Raw genomic sequence first — 22,027 nt, forward strand, 5'->3', positions numbered from 1 at the left:
ACGATGGGAATGAATAAACACTATCCATTTGGCAAAATGGCCGTCTGTAAATTGTGGCCACTCTGCATGAGCGAGCAGGAGCTGGAGCAGATGGATGGAGAGGTTTTTTGTAACAAGCCTATGGAAACAGGTTTGCTATCACTCACTGCTGCCCTGTTGTCAATATGGTCAGTAAACAGTTCACAGCTGCTTTGAAACATAATGATTTGCAGAAACTCATACTGCCATATTGCATTTGAGGTTAGCTTCTGGTAACCTCAGTTTGGGGGATTTTTTTTTATCCAAGGGAAAAGGTTATCTGACCTTGATGCTGACTTTTAAGTATCATATGCTTGTGTGGAGACATTACAGGCTGAAGACACTGTAGGAGGCAATGCAGTCGACTTGTGTGACATGAGGAAGTGAGGGGACTTAATCTGGCTCCCTATCTGTGATGAGGCAGACACGGTCTACATGGTGTTCCTCACTGACACTCGTTTATCTTGTCTCCACTCGACCTTATCTATAGCAATCCTCTGCGATAAGACAGATACTAAAAGAAGACAACCTCAAGGACCACGAGGCTATTGGTTTTATTTAAAATGAATACTCAGAAAGACATTGCATATTTTAGGGAAAGAGAGAGGAGGGAGGCCACCATGAGTCTAAACATAATGAAACAAGATTGTGAGTATTTTTTGTGGTCACTCCATGGACGTTAACTTTGCACTATGTCTTCAAACTGCAGACTTTCTGATGAAAACAAAGCTGGAGCATGAAAAAAAAGAAATGGGAGAGGCTCCACGGGGCATTGAACTATCTGACATTCCAGTTAAATGCACAGGGATAAAACCAGGTGTGAAACCAGCTCTCCTGTTTAGACTTGACGCCACAAAATAGAGCGCCATCTGGCAAACTGTCAGACAGCTAAACACAGTCTGTTAGCTGCAGCTCTTCTCGTATCTTGGGAAAGTGGATGAATACAGGATGATGTAGAGCTGGAAAACACTTCATTTTCTCCTTTACTTTCCATCTAACGTCTCCGTAAGCAGATAGCACGAAAGGCTGGAGATGACATCTGTCTTTTCCACGAAATAGATATCATCAAAACTTACTTAGCAGTAACTGCATCACTGCCTGATATACACCATAAACAGCAGAATCAAAAACATCTGCAACGAATGACTCCAACAAACAATATGCAACACCTAAAACAAACCAATCTAATGTTGTGAATGACAAACTGCACCTTTTTGAGAAACCAATCAACTCCAAATGAGCCTTCTACCAGACGGTGTAATAGCTCCAAAATAGATTAGAATTGTGCAGAAATGCAAAATCCAAAAAGCAATTTTCTTATGGAAATGCAGAGAGCTGCTACAGGCATTTCGTATACGGCATTTCAACAAGCACTTGATAAAATTCCGACAATTTTGCAGACACATTAGCAAATGTAAATGCCGGCCCTCATGGCAAGAATTATAAAGACACAAGTACAAAACTATGTGACAATTGTCTCCCTGCAAATATGAAAAGTATACAGACTGACGCCAAAGCTATTCAGGAAGTACTTTCATTGCTGCACTTCAGAAAACTGAGCAAGGCTTCAGGCATATTCTGTATATTTACATTCTTTTTTCAGCTGTATTGTTCATTGAACTTGTCACCCACAAACTCTGCACATGTGTACAGAGTATTGGTGAAAAATCATAACTGAGTGTATCATTTAAACCAGTGTGTTGTATTTGAAACTTTGTTTTATACATACATTTAACACAGACAACGCAAATGATGAGTGATTTTTTTTTTCAATATATTTCTGCCTCTTTATGAAATCCTAAACATTTGAGGCACTTTTTGCATGTTGAAGCATGAAGATAATTATCACACCAGTCGAGGGCTCCACCTCTCAGTTATCATCCAGTTATTTCACTCGGCCGCCCTGTCAGCCAGTGCTCATCTCATTCAAGTGATATTTATACAACCTTACCTGAGTCGCACGCTACTCTGCCTCTTCACCCACCACCACCAGTGTCAAGGGCCTGTTTATGGTTTCCTTAGGGAGAAACATCATGTTCGTAATTTAAGTATCTTTGCAAATGAAACGAGATAGGTTTTATGGCTTTGGCCAGGCAGGGGTCCTTGCTTCAGAGTGCTAGAATGAAGGAGACCAGTTCCAGGGTTTTGTCGGGTTTTATCAGCTCATTGCAGGGGTCTTGGAGTCCTTTAACAGCTTTATGTATGGTATACCTTCAGTGCAATTTTAAAGCAAATCCCTATCTAGACCAGATATTGTATGCTCCAAATCTTTAAACAACTGTGTGGTGAGCTAATAGATTTTTTTTAAATTTTTTTTACAACCAACAAGTCAAACCAAAATGTTTTTTATATTGCCAAGGCACCTTTCATTTTTTGTGGACTTTCGTTAAGCCCTGTCTTTGACACAATGTTTTTCGGAACCAGTAGGTCGAGGCTACAGTGTGAAGTTCACTGATTTGTCTTATCTCTTTCATGATTCTGATTATTACTTGCATAAAGGTCATTATATGTATTCATGAATCCATACAAATATACAACAAACTCAGCCATACAACAGCTACCAGGACTTTCTTTTCATGTTAAGTTTATCTTCAACATTTCTCCATGTGGCACCCAGAGACAACAAAAACAGTGCAGGCTATGCTGGAGGAAACTGAACACCATGCCTGTAGCCTGAGGCGGATAGATGCCGGGCAGCTCTGTTCTCATGCTGATACCTGATAAAGAAGAGTGGGCCTGTCCTCTAGAAAAACAAAAGCGCAACAGCAGCCTCGTCTGATAACACTCGAATGTCTCAGTGTGTGTGTGTGTGTGTGTGTGTGTGTGTGTACTTAGTGTATATGTCTATTGCATATTGTGGGAATGCTGAGTGGGTTTGGGCGTGCACGCTATCTATAAGAGCAATGTAAAACATGACGTAGAGAGCAGAGGAAATGAACAGACATTATCAGGATGAAGGATGTTGAAACTGAACACATAACTGAATGCCAGGGCGTTGAATAGCTTTACCAGGAGTGGTGCATCACAAGATATCACTTACACGACTAGGACATAAGCCCGAAGGTTGGATTGGTTTTCACTGCTGCACTGCACTGAGATTCTCGGACTGACCATGATGCAGTGATACACATGGGTGCAGCACTGCAGCTGCTCCTTGGTCAAACTCAGCCCCTGGGCTTTGCATACAATTTGGCTGCTAATGTTGTATCTCGGGTTACACCTCTTTCTTTCCAGTGACACACGCCTGAATACAGTCAGCTTCTTCCAGCTGCAGCGGTTCTTCTGTGTAAGCCATCAACATAAGTATAACTTATCAAAATAGATTATAATACAAGGCTCCATCTGCATCCATCATGTCATAACTGAAAAATACAAGTTGACTGCGATGGGTTTTTTAAGGCCAAGACCAGTATAACACTGCTAAGAGCTAATATTTCATGCAGATATTTGACATTTTCAAATCTGATTCTTCTCTTGCCAAGAACAAAAACTGACCCACTGGATCGCTTAGACTGCAAAAGGATGTTGTGAAGAACACACCGTCAAGTGGCTCTCTACCAACTAACAGTTTGTGGCAAGCGGTGGTTATAGTGAAATGGTTCTCACCAGTAGTACACACTACTGCTGTTTTACTCTTTATGATGGACATTGACTTTTTTGCAAACACAAGCTGCCTGTGCTCTTATCTGCCTTCTTCATATCAGGTTATCTGGGTGATTCATAATGGCCCTGAATGAACTACTGTCCATCACCCAGATGACGTGAGCGTGATGCTCACCTGGCGGCTCTCGCCTCCCTGCTGCTCTCTGTCGGCCGCTAGTTTAAGTAACGTTATATTAACCTTACATTGATGTTGGCGTGGCCTCAAAAGGGCACAAAGAGCACACAAACAAAATTAGACGTTGACACAGCACAGCTTCAAAAGTAAAACCTTTGTAACCAGTTCTTAATGCAGACTGGAAGCAGGAAGCTAATGTTAGCATATTGGAAGTATGTGAACATTTTATTCATATGAATAATAGTGTTGTTTGTCCACCGACACACTGGGTAGTGTTTGCTGAATTAATTAACCTGGTGTATATTAGAGGATGGCTAAAGTCACCATTGGTCGGCCGACTACTAGGACGTCCTCATTAAATGTTTTAATTGAAAGGCCTCCAGCGTCCCGCCATGTAGGTTTTGACCTGTGTTGTTATTTCAATAATTGAAGTGTTTTTCCCCTTGATGAACTAAAGTTATTCTGTGAACATCAGCAATATAGTAGCCTATATTCACAACAGATTTTTTTTTTGGAATGTTATACTTAATGATTCGCTGACACCGGCTGACACACGCCAGCATGTGAAAAAGGAGAGTCGTGGCACTTGGTTTTTTTTCCCACTTCAAGCAAGCGAGAGAAAAAAGTTCAAATTAAGTAATACACCAGCTTTTTCCACACACCCTCTCCACCTCAGCCAGTAAATCCACTGTGAGGGAATAAAGGCTGGTGTCTCCGCTCCCCAGCGCTTCTTTACCTCCTGCTATAATTGCATCTGCCACCGCTTTGATTCACAAAAGATCCCATCAAATGTCTTCGTTCACTTGTTAAATACTTGTTAAAGCTTGTTTACTTTGTGGGGCTTTTGTGTTGAAATATTTGTGGGAGGAGGAGGGGGGCTGTCACGAGATAACTGAGAAGGAGGGCTGCCGGGGGTGGTGTGTGTGTGGGTGGGGGTGGGGGGGGACTGCTCTGGTAAGTGTCATATTGTAAGAGATGTAGCACTAAGCGTCTTGTGTCCATACAAAAAGCATCATCCACAGTTAACTTTGAATTTACACCTGATACAGAAAATCATTTCCCCCTCTGACCCAGATATATTTTTGTCTTTTTGTAAAAGACTTGGTTATGTTTTTTTGTTGTGATTTTTGCTCATACTTAAATTCACTGAAGGCAATGTATGTGTGAAAAGAAAATACTTCTGTGTTCTGATATTTTTGAGTCAAGAATATCAAGCATCATCCCTGCTTGTAAAAATAAGCTTAATTTAGCTGTAATATAATACAGTTGAATGTAAAAATACAGTTAAGCTTCTTCATGGCTATTCAAAAGCAGGAAGTAACTGTCACCTGCTGCATTTATCTGTAAAGATTTATTTATTTATATTTTAGCCACTGGGGGGCAACAGACCAAGCTGGAAACTCAGCAATGAAATAAAGTTGCAATAGAGCATAGCAAACAATTGTCTTACATATCCAGAAAAAAACCCATTTTGATAACACACTTTTTGGATTATAGTGTTTGAGAAGGATTTAATTTACACTCATTACTGTTTACTGCAAACTAGAAACAAAGGAAGATTGATTTGACTGCAGATTACAGCAGTGACTCCTGTCCGACAACAACATCCAGCCACATTAAGAATAATTTATAATACATAATAACCTGCAGTGGAGATGCTTTTGCATTTGGGTATACTTTCTGGTTCAACTAGTCATTACTGCCATGAAATGAAGCTCATTTTATTTTGCGGATGCCAGCGGGAATTCTTTCAGACCACAAAGTCAGTCTGCTATCGACTCTCAGAGGAGCAGCTCAAGGTTTTACACCCTAATGAAATTCTATTTTATGTCATTTGTTGATTTGGGGGATTATTTGTGTATGAACAGTGGTGATTTAACTGTACCTGGCCAGAGGTACAGGTTGTCAGAGGCTTTTGTATAAATTTGTCTAACAAGCAATGACAAACTATCATTTGAGATTCAAGTGACAGTTGGGTCTACTTTGGTTAACTCAGCTGACACTGCCGAGATCCCACTTGAACAAATTTCTGCAAATATCCTCACAAGCGACTTTGCACAACCAAGCCTGTCATTTTCCCAGAAATAGAAGGGTAGTTAAAATTACAGCTTTTGAGGAGTGGAAATTTACGCAGTGTCTGTTCTTAAAAAGGAGCTCTAACAAAATAGCCACATGGTTGCATTTACAGATTTAAACATGGGAAGTTTTACGATATAAGGGGGATCTTTAATGATATATGGCACAGGGGTGAGTTTTGCATCTGCCTGTTCAGTGGTAAAGAGCGGTTTTACATGGATGTTCAATCCCTGAGGAAGTTTTGCGGCGGGTGTTCACACAATAGTCACAGCTCAGCTTATCAGCTTCCAAATCTTTCTGTCAAAGAGGCCAAAGTTAATGCTTAAAATTAGATCTGATAAAGGTTTTTATATTTCCAGTTGTTCTGTATCCTCCAGTAAATCATATCACAGTGATTTTGAAAAGACAGGTGTTGGACAGCCTTATCACTTTCAAGAACAAGCGATTGAACACTTTAATCTAAGTTTGGGGGCGGAAGCTCAAGTTTTAAAATAGTAAGTAATGCAAATTAGAGCCCTCAAAAAACGTAATGAAGTCCAAAAATTACACTGGGCAATAATTGATAGTTGCATTCATAGGACTTTATGATCACTCAGGAGCAGCGAAACTTAATTAAACTTAACACTGACATATAATTCCCTTATAAACATTGCCTTATAAAAGTTGTTTACTGGTGGAGATTCTCTACAGAAATACTCTTAAATTGTAAAACAATTAGCAGAAAGCAAACAACTTAAAAGGGAAGTGTATACCCTCTTCCCCCAAAGGGACCTTTGGCCAACATTACTGCCTTTTAGAGGCTGTAGCGGCTCAATTTTAAAGCTACACTGAAGGTACTGGAATCATATTAAACAAGAGGCATCCATTGGTATCAATAAGGTCATGCTGGCTTGTTGGGAAGGGGGCCAAATAAGTCGACACAAAGTGCTGAACGGCATCTCAAATTAATCTTCAGGCTTTCGGATGTCGTACATCACTTCTATGAGGCATGTATCTGCTGATCTGCTTTCTCCCCTTAACGATCCCCTGCCCCACCCTAAAAGAGACACAGTATGTGTGGTGGGTCTCTGAGGGTTAAACAAAATTCAATTTTAACTCATATCAGTGGCAGAATAACTTATAAAGCTTATAAGAATGTGAAATCTGCTTCCTCCCGCCTTGGAAGTCTGCAGGGAATCAGTGGCCTCAAACCAAGCTACATTTAATATGATTTCGATCCAAGATTTTCAAAACTGTATGTGAGGTGTAGCAATATGTCTTGACTAAAAATGTGTTATCATTTGCTGAAGGTGACAAACTACCAATGATAATCAATAAACTATGAGCTAAAAGGATTCAGTTCTTTATGCTTTGCTGTTATGACATCTCGAGGTTAGAGGTATTACCCATCTTCTTAATGTCAAATTTGAATGGTCTAAGACGCATGTGTGGCATCCCTCCCTGTTCATGCAGGGTCTTTTTGGGGGTAAAGGGTGGGGTGGGTGGGATTTGGCGGTTGCCGCCACTCACGGGGACCAGAGGTAGAGACACAGTCTGTCCGACTGGGGGCGGCGTTGGACAACCACTTTCTACAGGCACCCCAGCGTGCAGCCCTCCAGCCACCCCCACCATCCACCTCATCCTCACTTGTGGGATCAGCATTTCAGATTGCATGCAAATCGGGGAGCGTCATTGTGGTGTGTGTGTGTGTGTGTGTGTGTGTGTGTGTGTGTGTGTGTGTGTGTGTGTGTGTGTGAGAGAGAGAGAGAGAGAGAGAGAGAGAGAGAGAGAGAGAGCGAGCGAAAAAGAGAAGGGGGGGGGGGGGGGGGGGGGGGAGAGAGAAGTGGAGTTGCATTCCTGGAGAGAGAGATCCCTGCCCCTTCCTCCTTCTTCCTCCTAGTTCCTCTCTTCCCTCCTGGTCTCCCAGCCGGCGGCGGCAGAGAGGAAATTTGAACCCGGGCTGCAGATGCGAGGCACAGGGCTGCAGGGTGAAAGAGACGCCGGTTAAACGCAGGGAAGTTGTGCAGAGGGGTCTCGGTGCAAACATTTAAACGCCTTCGAAGAGTTTGGAGTTTGTCGCCGGACGCGCCGGGCGGTCACTTTTTTTTTTTTTATTTGAGAAAAAGTTTAACTTTTAGGGTCACATCCGTGCGGCGATCATGGGCTCCCAGCGCACACTCCAGGCCGGCCGGAGAGCGCTGCTCCTGGCGGGGCTGCTCGTGGCTCTGTGGCAGCAATGCGCCGCAAGTTGCCCGGAGAAAGACTTGGAGGACAGGGAGGAGGAGGCCAACATAGTTTTGACCGGCACCGTGGACGAAATTATTAACATGGACCCGGTGCACAACACCTACTCCTGCAAGGTAAGTGCTTTCACGCGGTTTTCTGAAACGATCAAGTGAAGCAGCGTCAGGAGAGCTAAAGGAAAAGACACCTGCTGACAGGGTTTAAGTCACATTATCACCTAATATCTTTCCCCTCGTGGAGCTGATGGAAGCCATTACCACCTAGTTTATGTTGCAACTCCATCAAAGGCATCAGCAGCTTGCCTGAAAAACATTTTACAAACTCATTCATCCAGAAGCATCTGGCAGCGGTTACATGGACACTGACAGGGAATCCACTTTGCCCTCAGAAATACACAGATAGGGTTTTTTGTTTTTATTTCCTCTTTAGAATTACACAGCGAAGGCTGAACTAACAGACCATGTCATCATCCAAAACATGTTGCAGCAGGAAGCTGGTCCCTCAGTGGCCCCTGACTCTTAGCTCTCACTTGATGTCTTATCATAAATGTTGGAAACCACTTGTCATCATGTCCCAGTGGCTGCATGGATATTAATCTGAATTTTGATAGTGTAGTGTATCCGACAAATGACACCTCTTGCATCCCTACCTAGGGATTTTCTGACATTTGGCAGCAGCATTGATTGCCCTGGGTGTAACAAAGTACATAATATATCAAAAGATTAATGTTAGTTACCACAACAACACTTATAACGGCCTGCTATACTGTGTAAGAGACAATAATATGTTTTTTCTCAGCAGAAAGCTCTAAAAATGCTACAAGATGTGCCCAAAGTAATACGACGTGTAGTCGTGCACTGCCATTAGTCACAAATGTGAGACATAAGACCTAAAACTATATGTTGTTTCAGTTTTCTTCATGTCACATGTTTGTCTCTGATTAATAGACAAAATTATAGCACTCATTTGGGGAAAAAAACATCCACCGATCCACAAATAAGCCCATTTTTAGTCAGGAAGCACTCTTCCTCCGTTTTCCTTCCTCACCCATTCATTGTGAAACTAACTTTTGCACGACGGCAGACTTGTGGTTGACCACTCTATAATCTGTGAAAAATAAACAAGATGTGTTTGGTCAGCTCTCTCGCTGCTCTTTCCCTCTGCGCCCACTTGCTTCCCGTCTGCCGGTGAATGGATAGAGTAGATTAGAGGTATGCAGCTCTTGTTCTAGAAACAGAAAACCAGCAGCAAATGCTGACATGAGACAAGACGGCTAGCATGTAACGGAAGGGGGAGCTTTCCCATGACTGTGCATAAAACAGTCTTCGCTGTACTTCCTGTGATGCAGTGAATATGGGTGCATACTGTATGCACCCATATGTGTGACACCTTTTCCAGTGGCTGGACAAAGTCTATATCTGCAACTGTTGGATGAGATTCATTTGAGTAGAAAGAATCAGTTCAGACGTTGAACAGTAAAGTCAGAGAAACCCCAAAGTGACATCACAAAAGCCTCAATGTTCAGGAGGGTTCGAAGGCAGACCCTGGCCACAGCTCAACAGCAGCCCAAAATCTCCAGCATGCACCTCTGTTCATAATCATTTTGTTTTTCACAACATGCTAAATCATGTGCATTTCTCTGTTGTCACTCTGTAAAGGTCAGAGTGTGGCGCTACTTGAAAGGGAAGACCGACGTCAACCATGAAATCCTCCTGGACGGCGGCAACAAGGTGATGATCGGTGGCTTCGGCAACCCCGGGATCTGTGACAACCAGGTGGCCACGGGCGACACGCGTATATTCTTTCTCAACCTTCCCCTAGACTCCATGGGGCCCGAACACAAGAACGAACTTATGCTCAACTCAAGCTTGATGAGGATTACCCTGCGCAACCTGGAGGATGTGGAGCACTGCGTGGAAGGTAAGCAGGCAGTTTGTCGCGACGAAGGGCCCACAGTTCGCCTTGTATGAGGGAGAAAGGAGAACGCTTGTGTTCAAAGTTCTAAAAAAGGAAATCTTGCAATGATAAGTATTTATCAGTGCTTATCTTTGCTGTTTTCCAAATCACTTTCAATATAGTGTGTGACGTGAGTGATTTAGTACATGATCCATGCTGTGGTTTGACGACTCCCCGTAAAATTACACAGCTTCAGGCCCACACGGTCAAAGTTTCCCAGAAGTCCATGAAACAAGGACACCTGAGTCATTTCAGGAGCTTTGTTGCCATGGTGAGGCTCCAAGTCTGGTCCTAGCGAAGCCTCGAAATGTGGGTGTGTTTGATAAACACCTTAAAGACAGTCGTTGACCGGTTAAGGGATGATTCCCGACCTTTGCACCTTGTAGCTGGACCATTTTTATTAAGCCAGAGGAGAAACTCCTCAACGTTTACATGCACAATAACACATGACACGGGAGCTTTACGGGGCAGTACGGGTTCCCACACTTCTCTACGAGTGACTCACACGTTTCCCACCATTTTAACATCATTGTAAAAGAAAGACAAAATGACTTTTTAGAAGTCGAAATGAGTGATGTTTCGAATATTATCGTTTATTCTGTTGATTTCCATGCCAGAACTTTAGCATCAGACAAGTTACTCCTCTGAGTCCTTGTTTGGTTGAGAAGTAATTTGTCAGGCTGTTATGAGACAAACCATGCAGCCATGACTAATAAATCTCAGCTTCTACCGTGACTGTGAGACTGTAGCAGCCTGTGCCCCCGTGCCACCGAGCAGTGAACTTGCTGCTGTTTAACTTTTTACTGGTGCTTAACAATGTTGGCAGACGTTCAAAGTTTGAATCTAACATTTAGACCGGCCGGCCGGCAGCACCAGGAGGAAATGAATTAGAGCACAAATCACCTTGCTGAGGAGGGCTTTCTGGGACAATCGCTGTTTCAGAGTTGCAGCGTCAATATTCTGGGTACTTTCCTCTTGAACAGTTCTGGGTGGCACGATGTTCCAATGGATGGAGCTTGTTTGCAGTGTTAAGTTGCATTTGGCACACACATAAAACTTCTTCTGTTTGTCTGTCTAGGCACGAAACACTGCACTGCTAACCTTTTTATTCAGCTCCCCTTTTCTTCTTTTTGGACTCCTGTTGTGGAAATGGGAGTTTCTTGGCTCTGGCAAACTGTCTAGAATGTGCCCTTTTTGTTTCAAGGCTTTGTATTTGAAGAGGGTTTACTTCGCATAACCTGATTTTCTCATATCGCCTTACAGTTGAAGGAATAGCGGTAAGGAAATACTTCAAGGAGTCATTTGGCCAAAATCGGACAAAAGTCTTTGATGTAAGACATCTGAAGAGATTAAACATCTTCCGAGGAAGGTTCTGGAGCTTCTGATTTCCCAGGTCAACTGTCAGGTGCAGCCCCACCGTGACGTTTTGTGTTTGGGGAGTGAAATTAGCTCATCATGAGGAGAATGAGCCGAGAGGCTTGTTCAAGGGAAGAGTTTTAATTAAGAGAGTCAAGTCAGGTCTCATCCGTTCCATGCAACCACTACCCCCGTGAGACCGTGGGATGTTAGCGCAGAGGGACAAGACTCTACCTGCCGCAGTATTCCTTGTACCCTCGTCTGCTTTCTCCTCATTCTTGACATTTTCGATAGCTAGGATAGACTCAGGAATGCCTGGCAGAGTTCTCTGAGGTGGAAGAAAAAAGGCTTTGTGTGCGAGCTTTCTGCCACCAAGACTTTTGAGAACGACACAGACGCAAGAGAAAATAAAATGAGTGATGTAGAATGAAGGAAATGCTGATTTTTTTTTTTTTTTAGGTTGTGTTTGCTGTGTTTTCCTGGATCGGGGCTGCGTGAAGATAGATGCCTTCAGGCATCGAGTTTCATGCTTTTTCTACTCCTGTGCTCCTCGCGCTGGGTGGTGGCACTTCAGGGCCACTCCGTCCATGTGTGCAATCGCTTCGCTACAAGTTTTCATTTGCCACGGCGCTGCCCTCCACCAGAGGAGTGTTTACAAGATGTCAGTGAACACTTTCAGCGCCGATCACCTCTTAAAATGCTGTCCGCCATTTTTGCCGCGAAGAAGAATGCCCTCTTTTCTGTTTCCTATGCTTTATCTCTCTTACCGAAGCCCTTACAGGCACTTCGGTTGGTTGAAATAAGAAACTGCAACACCAAAAATCTGTAACCCTTAAAACTCAAACTGCACCTCGTCTGCATTGTTGAATTTGCACCTTGTCGGGGGCAGATAAGCAAAGAGCCTCTGGCACAGAATGTCTTCCTTTGTTTGCTTTCCCTGCTATTCAGTGAAACGTTAGCACTGTCATTTGTGCTGTGCAGAGAGTTGACCGATAATGTGTCAAACAGAATCAAGCAGTCATTTGCTGTGTCTTTGGAAGCACAAATTAAGTCATGGTTCTGTAAAAGTGTATGAAGGGGTGCAATTAAAGGCTCAACTCGTAAAGAGCTAAGAAGATAGAAAAAAATAAAAGTGCGTGCTGCTGTGTTTGTTATTGTTTCCATGCCATTTTTTCCCCCCAGTTAATGACAGTAAAGACTGAAGGCGGAGGTGTTGGCGGTTTGGAAGGGAGGAAGCCCTCTTGATGGAGAAGTGATGAGCGCACAGGGAGATCGTATCTGTCTTGCTCTGTTTATCAGCTGCTTTTGTTTCAGCTCTTGATGACTCGATGCCAAAGTCTTTCCCTCAAGGCCCTGACGAAGAACAGCAACAAAGGGCTGTTTCTTCTTCCCTCTGTCTTGATCTCTTCCTGCCCTTCCTTCTTTTCTATCTCACTTCTTTTTAGAGTGAGAGAGATGAGCCAGTCAGAAGTTGGTGCACAGTCATGCAACAGCTGCATCAGAGATCATTTCTTTGTCCCTTTGTGTTACATCTATTTAAATCCACAATGCTGAGTGCAGCTAGTGTGCATGCTGCCCTTGTGGGATGTTAATGAGCAGCATTTTACTGCCCAGCATACCACTGACTCTTTATGATTTGTGCGTACAGCAATCCAGAGGCTCGCTGGTAATGGGGTTAGCCGGGCTTGTTGAGAACATGATGGGAGTTCTGATTTGCCAGCAGGTGGTCTTGCTTAATGATGGGCGAGCGGACAGTCCTGAGGAATGTTCTTTGGGGTGGGTGGGATGTGTGATGACTGTTGGAGCCCCCCGTCAACCAACCCCTCCCCTCTTTTTTTCCTCCATTGCTCCTTCAGTGAATGAGCCGAGGTCGTGTGGAAAACTTTGAGCTTTTTTCCCTCTGTTTGTGAAAGGAGGAGGCCCGGAATCGGCTGGAATTTCTAACCTGGCTGCCTCCTCCCTTCTTCACCTGATATGTGAGGAGATAATGACAGAACGATAACAAAATGGGGAGTTTTCAGTTTTGGCTCGCGAGTCTTCATATTGCCAATCATCCACAGGTTAGTTGACTCCGCTGCTTCAAGAACAATTAAAATGCAGAGTCATGGCAGGCGTATCAACGTACTCTTAACATGGAATGAGTATTTTCCGGGGTTTTCAGTCACTGATTAACTATAGTAAGAAGGTTGAAAAAACATTTGGAGTCTCCTTGAGAGTACATTCATGAGTACATTTTCCAAGTTACATCAACTGATCAACATCAGCCACAGAGATCCTTGAATGATTTAGTAACCTTAAGACAATGACACAGTGAGTCAGATGAAGTGTTTTGAGTGACATTCGTGTTTCAAGAGGAGCAGAATGACAGAAAGACCGAAAAAGGTGGATCGTCTCAGCAGGAGTGCGGCCAGGGGGATTTTCTTTGAAATTCATGGAGTTGAGCTCCGTGAATTCATCCTCCAGGATCAGACTGTGAACCTCGAGTTCTAGTGTGATGTCCTGAGGCATCAGAGACAAAACCTCTGGCGCAAAACTGTAATATAATGGCAATTGGGCTCTCCAACAGGACAACGCACCACAACAACACAATGGTAGCTCCCCATCACCCGTATTCGCCAAATTTGGCTCCCTGCAACCTCTTTCTATTCCCCAGAAATTTGACACAATATGAGATCCATTGTGACATCACAAATACACATGTGCCAGTGGTCACAAAAATGACTTGGGATACTTAATCATGAAGGTTTTTGCTTCCCTCTGCTCCAAATGCAGCATTCCGTTCAGAAAGGGGAAAAGTCTCGAAGCTTTCTGATTGTCCCTTGTACTACAGTTCATTAGTGACCTAATGCCCTTGAAATTACTTATATTGAGAACATGTTGATATACAAGCTCAGATTTTCAGGATTTTTTTTCAGCACAAGTGGCTGTCTTAGCTCAAGTGAGATCCTATTGTGTCTCATCATTAGTTTTGCAACTATATCATTGTCTTCAGAGAAACCTGCGGCATTAAATATATGTATTTCATATGTTTCTGCTGAAGGTTAGTTACATTTCCAGTGTAATAATATCCTCTGAGTGTAGCAAAGGCTCTCTTTATTTTAGGTGAGGCGTCTCACCTCCGCTATAGAACTCTGGGAACATTTTCTAGAATGTTTGCTACCTTATAATTAAAATATTAGACCCCACCACCACCTGCTCATGTTTTAATCTTCCAAAGAAGTTCTAGATACAGATTAGACCATCACTGTTGCACGGTGACGCATGACAACCAACCACTTTCTCAGGTAGAAAAACATATGGCTTGTGGGTAATTGCAAAGGGGAGATGGAATTTATTTTATTGCGGCTCTGGAAAGTGTGTGAGAACACTGCGGTGCCGCACCCGGATGACTGAAGAAAAGCACCGGGGTCTTTATCCAGTCCGTGTCTCCACAAGCAGCCTTTTGTCTTCGGGGAGTCATGGGAAGTCAATAAGAGTGACTTTGAGGATTGGATTTTTCTCAGGGTCCTTGAATGGATTAGGCAATAGTCTAAGAGTGAGAGTTCATTCGCCTGCTGTAGAGCTTTTCTACAAAGGTGTACCCCTGGTAAATCTGTGTACCCTGTGTGGCTTATGGCAAAGCATTTATGCAGTGAAGTGAACAGAATTGGACAAATGGAAAGACTTGATGGAAGTCTTTGATGAAATACGCAACAAAGGCAGGAAGAGAGAAGAAGGGACCGGTGGACCTGTTTGCCAGCTAGCCCAGAGTCTCCCGAGTTATTGCAGATTTCAGATTTTAATTAAAAATGTGGGAGCGGAGGGCCTGCTTGGCATCGCGATAAAGGACTTTGAAATGAAAAAGCCATGAAAGATGGAGGAGAGCAAAGGAGGAATGGACCACTTAACCGCAGTCTGCTCACCTTGGCTTATGTCCCAGCCTGAACCAGGAGTGTATCACTCTGCTGCTGATAAGAATCACAGATGGTATTGATAGTACGCAAAGACGCCTACATGTAGTGACGTGCCTATCACTACATGTGAGATGTTAACACACTCAGAGTGTACACACAGACCTACTGTCCAACAATACTTTATATATATACGTGTCAAAGAGCCTGTTCTTGCTTTATGGATTAAGAGATTATTGTTAGAGCCTTACAGATTTATTGGTGTGCCGATAACAGATCTATATGTTGATATTGACGTATATATTATCTGATATAAAAACTTTGTTTTTACAGAACATAATATAGAAAATTATGCTTTGGGTAATTTAGAAATGTTTTTGTTGTGTTATTCATTTTTACTACATTCTTGGTGAAGTTGCACTAATGTTATTTTGGACAATAATGTTTATTTTGAAACTGTAAAATATCCTGCTTCCATGACATAGCTTTATCACAAGTGTTAAATAATCACATTTTGGCAGATATATCCATATCCGAATTTTTGTACTTCCTAATATCCAAAAATCCCATATCATTCAGGCTCTAATGAATATACATATTTCTTTTGGATGTAAAATGTCTGTATGATTTCACAGCACCAAACCCTGCTGTACTTCTAATCTTACAACCCTAGAGGTAGACTTTTCAACGCACCCGATGCCGGTTATGTGACTTACACACAGTAGAAGGAAGAAGATCTCTTGATCAACATCTCAATCCAAAAAATAACCCACTGCATCACGATCAGATCATTTAGTAATTGTAATGATTAAAACCCGTAACAAACAGTGTTGTTCTGAAGCTAATGAAACTGAAAAGAAGATGTAAAGTTAGCTGGTGTCAAAGTACCACTTAAGCTCTTCTTTAGTTTAGGACCAGGGAAGTGAAATTGACCCGGGAGGCTCTGTGCAGGGCCTTGGATGTACAGTGACCCGGAAACCTCCCTCTTCTATCCGCCGACATAAAGACCTCAGAGCGGCAGCCTGCATGAGATCTGGGCTCCCTCCAGGGGAACTGGATCCATGTCAAAATTCCTGCTACCAAGGCTGCATTTCTGGAGCGGGGCAGCTGCTGTGGCGAGTGCAGCTACTTACTGTCAACACGCCAAAAACATCAGATTTGGAGAAAAGGGGGTTTATGGTGAGACACCGGGGGGGGGGGGGGTAGCAGAAGACCTAATGTGGTTAGTATTTAGGTCAGCTCGGCTGTCGCTCCAGAGCCTCTCAGATCAAGACAAAACAAGAGAAGAAGATGAAAATGTTTTTTTTCTGCTCCGTATATCCTTTTTGTTGTTGGATACATTCGGGACTTCTTTTATAAATGTTTCCTCTGGAAATAGTTTGACTCTCACTTTCATGTCAAAAGTGAACAGATGAGAACTTCTTCATTTGTGGCAGATGCTAATAAAAAGTTGGGGATGTTGCCTTTAAATGAGCTCATGGTTGGATTAAAACAGGAAGAACTGGGGTCAGAGTTTAATTACATTCTGTCACCCTTTGGATGTAGGCTCCAGATGCACTGACCCAGTGCTTTTAAATTAGAACTATCATGTTCGCTGTTGTCTCGTGGTATGCACCTGTTACATACACCCTCCATAGGCCTGACTGTACTTGTATAATGCTGGTAAATCCTTGTTTCCAGGCTCCTTAGTGCTGCTGAAACACCTTCAGAACCCCCCCTCCCCTCCCCATCCATCTATCTTTCTGTTGTAAAGGACTTTATGATGAAGCCGGGACAAACACCACTTTCTCTCCCTTGTATTTTGTCCTCCACGTTTCCTTCTGTGTTTGCCATTATTTGTTTACCCTGCTTCCTACTTTCAGTTACTTCTTCAACCATGTTCTCACATTGTGATGAAGACCTGCACATGTGTCTGTCTGTCATTGTGTGTTTGTGTGGACATGTTTCTTCGTTGCACCTTCATGGCAGGCCTGGTTGATATGTGGCAGCTCAGATTTTACAACTCCATTTGCACATGTTAAAGTCTTTTCTTGCTCCCGCTCCTGGCCTCTCTCCTCTGCGTTCTCACAGTCGTCATCTTCCTCCTCCCAATGTTCCCATCTCACTGCACTTCCACCTGTAATTAGACTGGAATCCCATGCCCTGTAAAGCTGTCATAGTTCTAACAACCAGGTGGACTTAGTGCAGCCTCTGACCTAATTCCGTCTTTCTCTCTTTCAGCTTCCTCACAAACGAGAAGTGAATTCATACAGTCACATAAATGATAAGGCTGCTTTAGGAGAACTTTCAAATTTTAAAGGGGAATTTAGTAGTACTGAAAATGAGTAAAAAAAAAGAAGTTCTATCAAGCCTTTTGTGGCTCCGGGGGGGGCTGCATGAAGTCAGTGAAAATGCCCCAAGAGTTGTAATTTGAGGCAGTGTCGACTGGAACCAAAGACTACAAGTCTGAAAATGAAAGAAAATCTGAAGTTTAAAAGAATTGCGCTCACACAGTTAAAGGATTGAATTGCTAAATCAATGCAGTTTTGTTGTAAATCAAATTCACCTTGTAAGAAATCTGACTTATCTTTTACGATGTTATGAAGATGGACTTATCTGAAGTTGCAAAAGAAGGAGTGAGCAGATGGGTGTTGCATGTACTGATGAATGAAACTGGATACTTGGCTGTTGATACTGATGTTATGAGCAGCTCTATAAAAGAGATCAGTACTTTGGAGCTTTAACGCCAGCTAAGATGCTCGAGTTTCCTTTGTTTTCCCAAAGGGATGGAATTTATGAAATGTGTCGTCTGACAAGCCCCTTAAGATGACAACTCTCCTGAGAGATGAACCGCCCCACCCCCTCCCCTCCTCCCCCCTCCGTTCCTCTGTGCTTGCCCTCCAGGCTGACAGATTTGTCTGGCTGGAGGGAGGCGCTCGGTCTGCTCCTGTTGTTTTAGCCAACAATGGCAAGGACGTGATGGATTTCAGAGACAAACAGAGATATGTGGCAGAGGATATCTCACTAGCTTGAGCTTGTATCTGTATACACATATACACACACACAGACATGGAGACAGACACATAGACTTTATTATCTCCCCATCAGAATGAAACGTAAACATAACAAAGTATGTTTCTGAGCCAGCCATTGCATTGTGATTACCTTCAACAATGATCAGTTTACAGAGTAATGTATGACTAAAATCCCTATTTCACAATGTTGTAGTAATCAGTGCACACAGAAGAGATGAGTCCACAGAGGGTTTAGGGTGAAAATAGTAGTTCTACATTATTACATGAACCATTTTTTTGTATTGAGTTAGCAAATCTATCTGTATTATGTGTAGCAAAACCATTACTAAAGCTAAGACAGTTATGACCAGGTATGAGTGACAGTAACAAAGCTGCTTGCAATACATGTTCAGTCAGTCTTGATACACAGTTTTTGGACATGGAATAGACCACATCATCAAAATTTACCAAAATCGAACTAGAATTTTCTAGAATATTTTCCTTGTCAACATATAATTCTAAAACCAATATAATCTGATGTTAATAAACTATAAAATAGTTTATAATATAGCCTATAAACTCATTGAAATCGGTGACTAGAATATGTGAGTTTAAAGCTGGAAAATGATTACGGTGACCTTACTAGGAAACTTGAAACAAACCTTTGACAAGTGAGGCAAACGCTGAGAAGCAAATGAGTAACGTGAAACATAATTGCATGATCAAATGGCATCAAAATGAAGTGGTTGTGGGCCAACTGACGCAGATAAATACTGCAGGCTCTGACACACATGTTTAGCGTACTGCAGCAGACTGCAATTCAGAATTGAGAATCTACAGCAATTCTTCAATGGAGCAGTTAACGTGTCACGTGTTGGTCAGGTTGAACGCATTGTATTCACTGTTTGAGGGATGGAGTGCAAATGCTAGCACGGAAAACAGGTCTGCAATGGAGGAGATGTGACCGCTAATGTTGCCGGGAGAGAGGAAAGAAATGGGGGAATTTCTAAATTAAATGGCATGAATGATGGAGAGAGTCAGAAACAGACAGACAAGGGCAGACAGGAGAAGGATGGGAAAGAAGGGAAAAGGATATAAAAAGGTTAAATAGAGTAAAAGGAAAGGAGGAAAAGAAAAGAAAAACAAGTTTGGATAAAAGTTAGAGCAATTGAACTAAGATGGGAAGGAAATAGAAAGATGAGAATGTGGGAATGAGGTGAGAAGTATCTTCTTTCTTCTTTCAGACTAGCAAAGTGTAGCAAAAGCCACAGAAGAGGTGGTAGTGATGATGCCTGCATTATCACGATCACTATGTTGAGTTTTATGTGCCGAGACTTTGGCATACCGGACGTACACACGTACACACGTCCGGTATGCCAAAGTCTCGGCACATAAAACTCAACATTTTGGCTGGACACTATTTGGAGTAATGTTTTTCTGTGAATGCCTGCATTATCACTATTACCTCTTCCGTGGCTTTTGCTACAGTTTGCTGGTCTGAAACCCCCCAAAAACAAAGAGACTTGAGACTGCCAGACTTGAAGTGAGTGCCATGAGGCAGCTTTTGGCATTTTCCAGCAGAAATATGGCGCCTAAGAGAGGCTTGGCCTGAGGTAACAATTTCTATCAGAGACTGCAAGCTGTTGCCAGAGGTATGCCTAGGGTAGCCTCTCTGAATTCCTCCTTATTGTCACTCTGAAGCCCCTTGTATTACCCAGACATTGGAGCCTTATTACCACACAGTGCTGTCAGCCATTTTGAAATGTCCCTAAATCCTCTTGCGACCATGAGAGCTACAGTAACAACTATGAAAAAAAAGTTTCTACTCCATCTTTCAGAGATGATTTTCTCCCTGCTCTGTGAGTGGGTACAGGCATGCCCTGAAAGTGCACTTGAAGCAGACATGTTTGAGAGGGCTCTTAGAGAAATATATGGGCATTGAGATGGATGGAGGCGTTGAGTGCAGAGAGTTTGGGTTTGAGCTGTTCTAGTTTTTCAACAGGCAATGCGACCTGCTTGGATTGTTTGTCAGAAAAAGGGCATCGCAGATAAATCAGGCTTTCCTCTTTAGGCTGTGCCCCACAGGGGAAACTTCAACCTGTTTGCAAGTTCACTGCACTGTTTGTCTGGTAAATGACAAAACAACATCAATCTCCCATGGCCAGCTATAGTCGTGTCAAGTTCAAAAAGTTCTGTTTAAAACAGACACGGTGCAACCTACAATAATCAATAAAATCAATCTACAAATCCTCCAACCCATATGACTACATAGGTCGCTTGTTACCTGAAATACCACCCACAGGTGTGTTTCCTAAATTAGCACCCCTGGTTAGGTTTTGGCACAAAAGCCACTTGACTAGAATTAGGGAAACAGAATTGTTAGGGTCCAAATGATCACTTGAACTGTGTTGTGCCTTAAAGTTGTGACTTCTTTAAACTTATACAACCTTTGTCAGCATGGCAACAGTAAATACGGTTATAAAAAAACTTTTGCAACTTGTGGTTGTGAACAGGAACCGAACAGGGGGCTCTTGCACCAAAATAGGCTGTTGTATCAAACCACCAATCCAGCCCACCTCCTCCTAACAAGAAAAAGCTCACATTATATAGATGTGACCTTTTTCTTGAAGCATCTGAACTGCGTCACTTCTACTCCTTCTTCTCTGGGACACCAGGTTGTCATTATTTATACAACTGCTAGAGGTCGCTAAACTTATTACAACCCACAGTCACGCAGGTTTTGCTTGCCTAAAAGATCAAAGGGTTTGGTTTGGCGGAGGACCGTCTATAATGACACTTCAGGCAACCAAAAGCCAAACAGGTTTCTGGTAAATGGGTATAAATAAATCCAAACAACATCCAACTTGAATAGCTTTCCAAACGGCTAATTATTACCCGCTTATACTTTATACCTGTGATACGATTTTCTCCAGACCACTGAGAACTAGATAAAGTTGTGGCTGCAGGATTCACATGCAGCTGTTGGTTTAGAATTTTACTGGTTTCCTGACGGTTTAAGATGTGTAGCGGTCAAAAGCGAGTGGAATATCCGTTTGGTCCTGGCAAGTAGATTTACATGCCACCTGTCAACAGAAGGAAAATGCTTTATATGAGACATAAAAAGCATCATGAAAAGAAACACAAATATGAAAAGACAATATCAAAAGCGATTTGTGAAAAGATAAAGAGATTGAAAGAAAAGACGATCTTATGTTTGGACAGATTTGAGGTTGCCAAACAGAATATACATTCATGAGTCGATGGGTTTATGAACCCTTGCAGTTCTTTATCTTGAGGCCATCCGTGCAGTGTTCCTCTTCAAGAACCGGACATGTTTCAGCATGTGAGCTCAATATATTCACTAAATGAGAAATGTCATGTCTTTTGTTGACTGTCTGCAAATATTTGCTTTTGCTGCATCTTGGATGAATGGACTGAATGTCTAAAGGTGCTCCAAAGGTTGAGCATACCCATCTTCGTGATCAGTTTGAACTTGCGTTCATTATGGATTTGATGTATTAGTGGTGTTGATGCAGTCTCTGCAGGTTTTGGTAACTTTGCCAAAACAGATAGTACCGACGTTGTTTTCCCTCATCTGCACACAGTTAATCTTGATCAGACACGGGTTACAAAACTCCCTCTGGAATTCCCCCTCGGTTATTTTTCACCCGTTGACTTCCAGGGACTCGCTTTGACTCGGCCAGGCTTCAGGCTCGTACAAGAGTATCCTGCCTCCA

The 22,027-nt window shown here is 42.7% G+C and overlaps 1 protein-coding gene across 6 annotated transcripts in view; it reads left to right on the top strand.

The window, feature by feature from the left end:
- Positions 1-7,734: 7,734 nt before the first annotated feature.
- Positions 7,735-22,027, top strand: part of agrn (agrin) — a 280,463-nt gene continuing 266,170 nt past the window's right edge. For 3 of the 6 annotated variants that reach the window (XM_069140920.1, XM_069140922.1, XM_069140921.1), the window contains exons 1-2: positions 7,735-8,211; positions 9,754-10,015. In XM_069140920.1, coding sequence (XP_068997021.1) covers positions 8,011-8,211; positions 9,754-10,015 — 463 coding nt within the window. In that variant the 5' untranslated portion in view covers positions 7,735-8,010. The remainder of the gene's footprint in view (positions 8,212-9,753; positions 10,016-22,027) is intronic. The other 3 variants (XM_069140923.1, XM_069140924.1, XM_069140926.1) reach the window with 1 other exon arrangement.

This window comes from Embiotoca jacksoni, unplaced genomic scaffold, assembly GCF_022577435.1.
Source record: "Embiotoca jacksoni isolate LCO1_2020_lvr unplaced genomic scaffold, fEmbJac1.0.p SCAF_9, whole genome shotgun sequence".
Classification (NCBI taxonomy): domain Eukaryota; kingdom Metazoa; phylum Chordata; class Actinopteri; family Embiotocidae; genus Embiotoca; species Embiotoca jacksoni.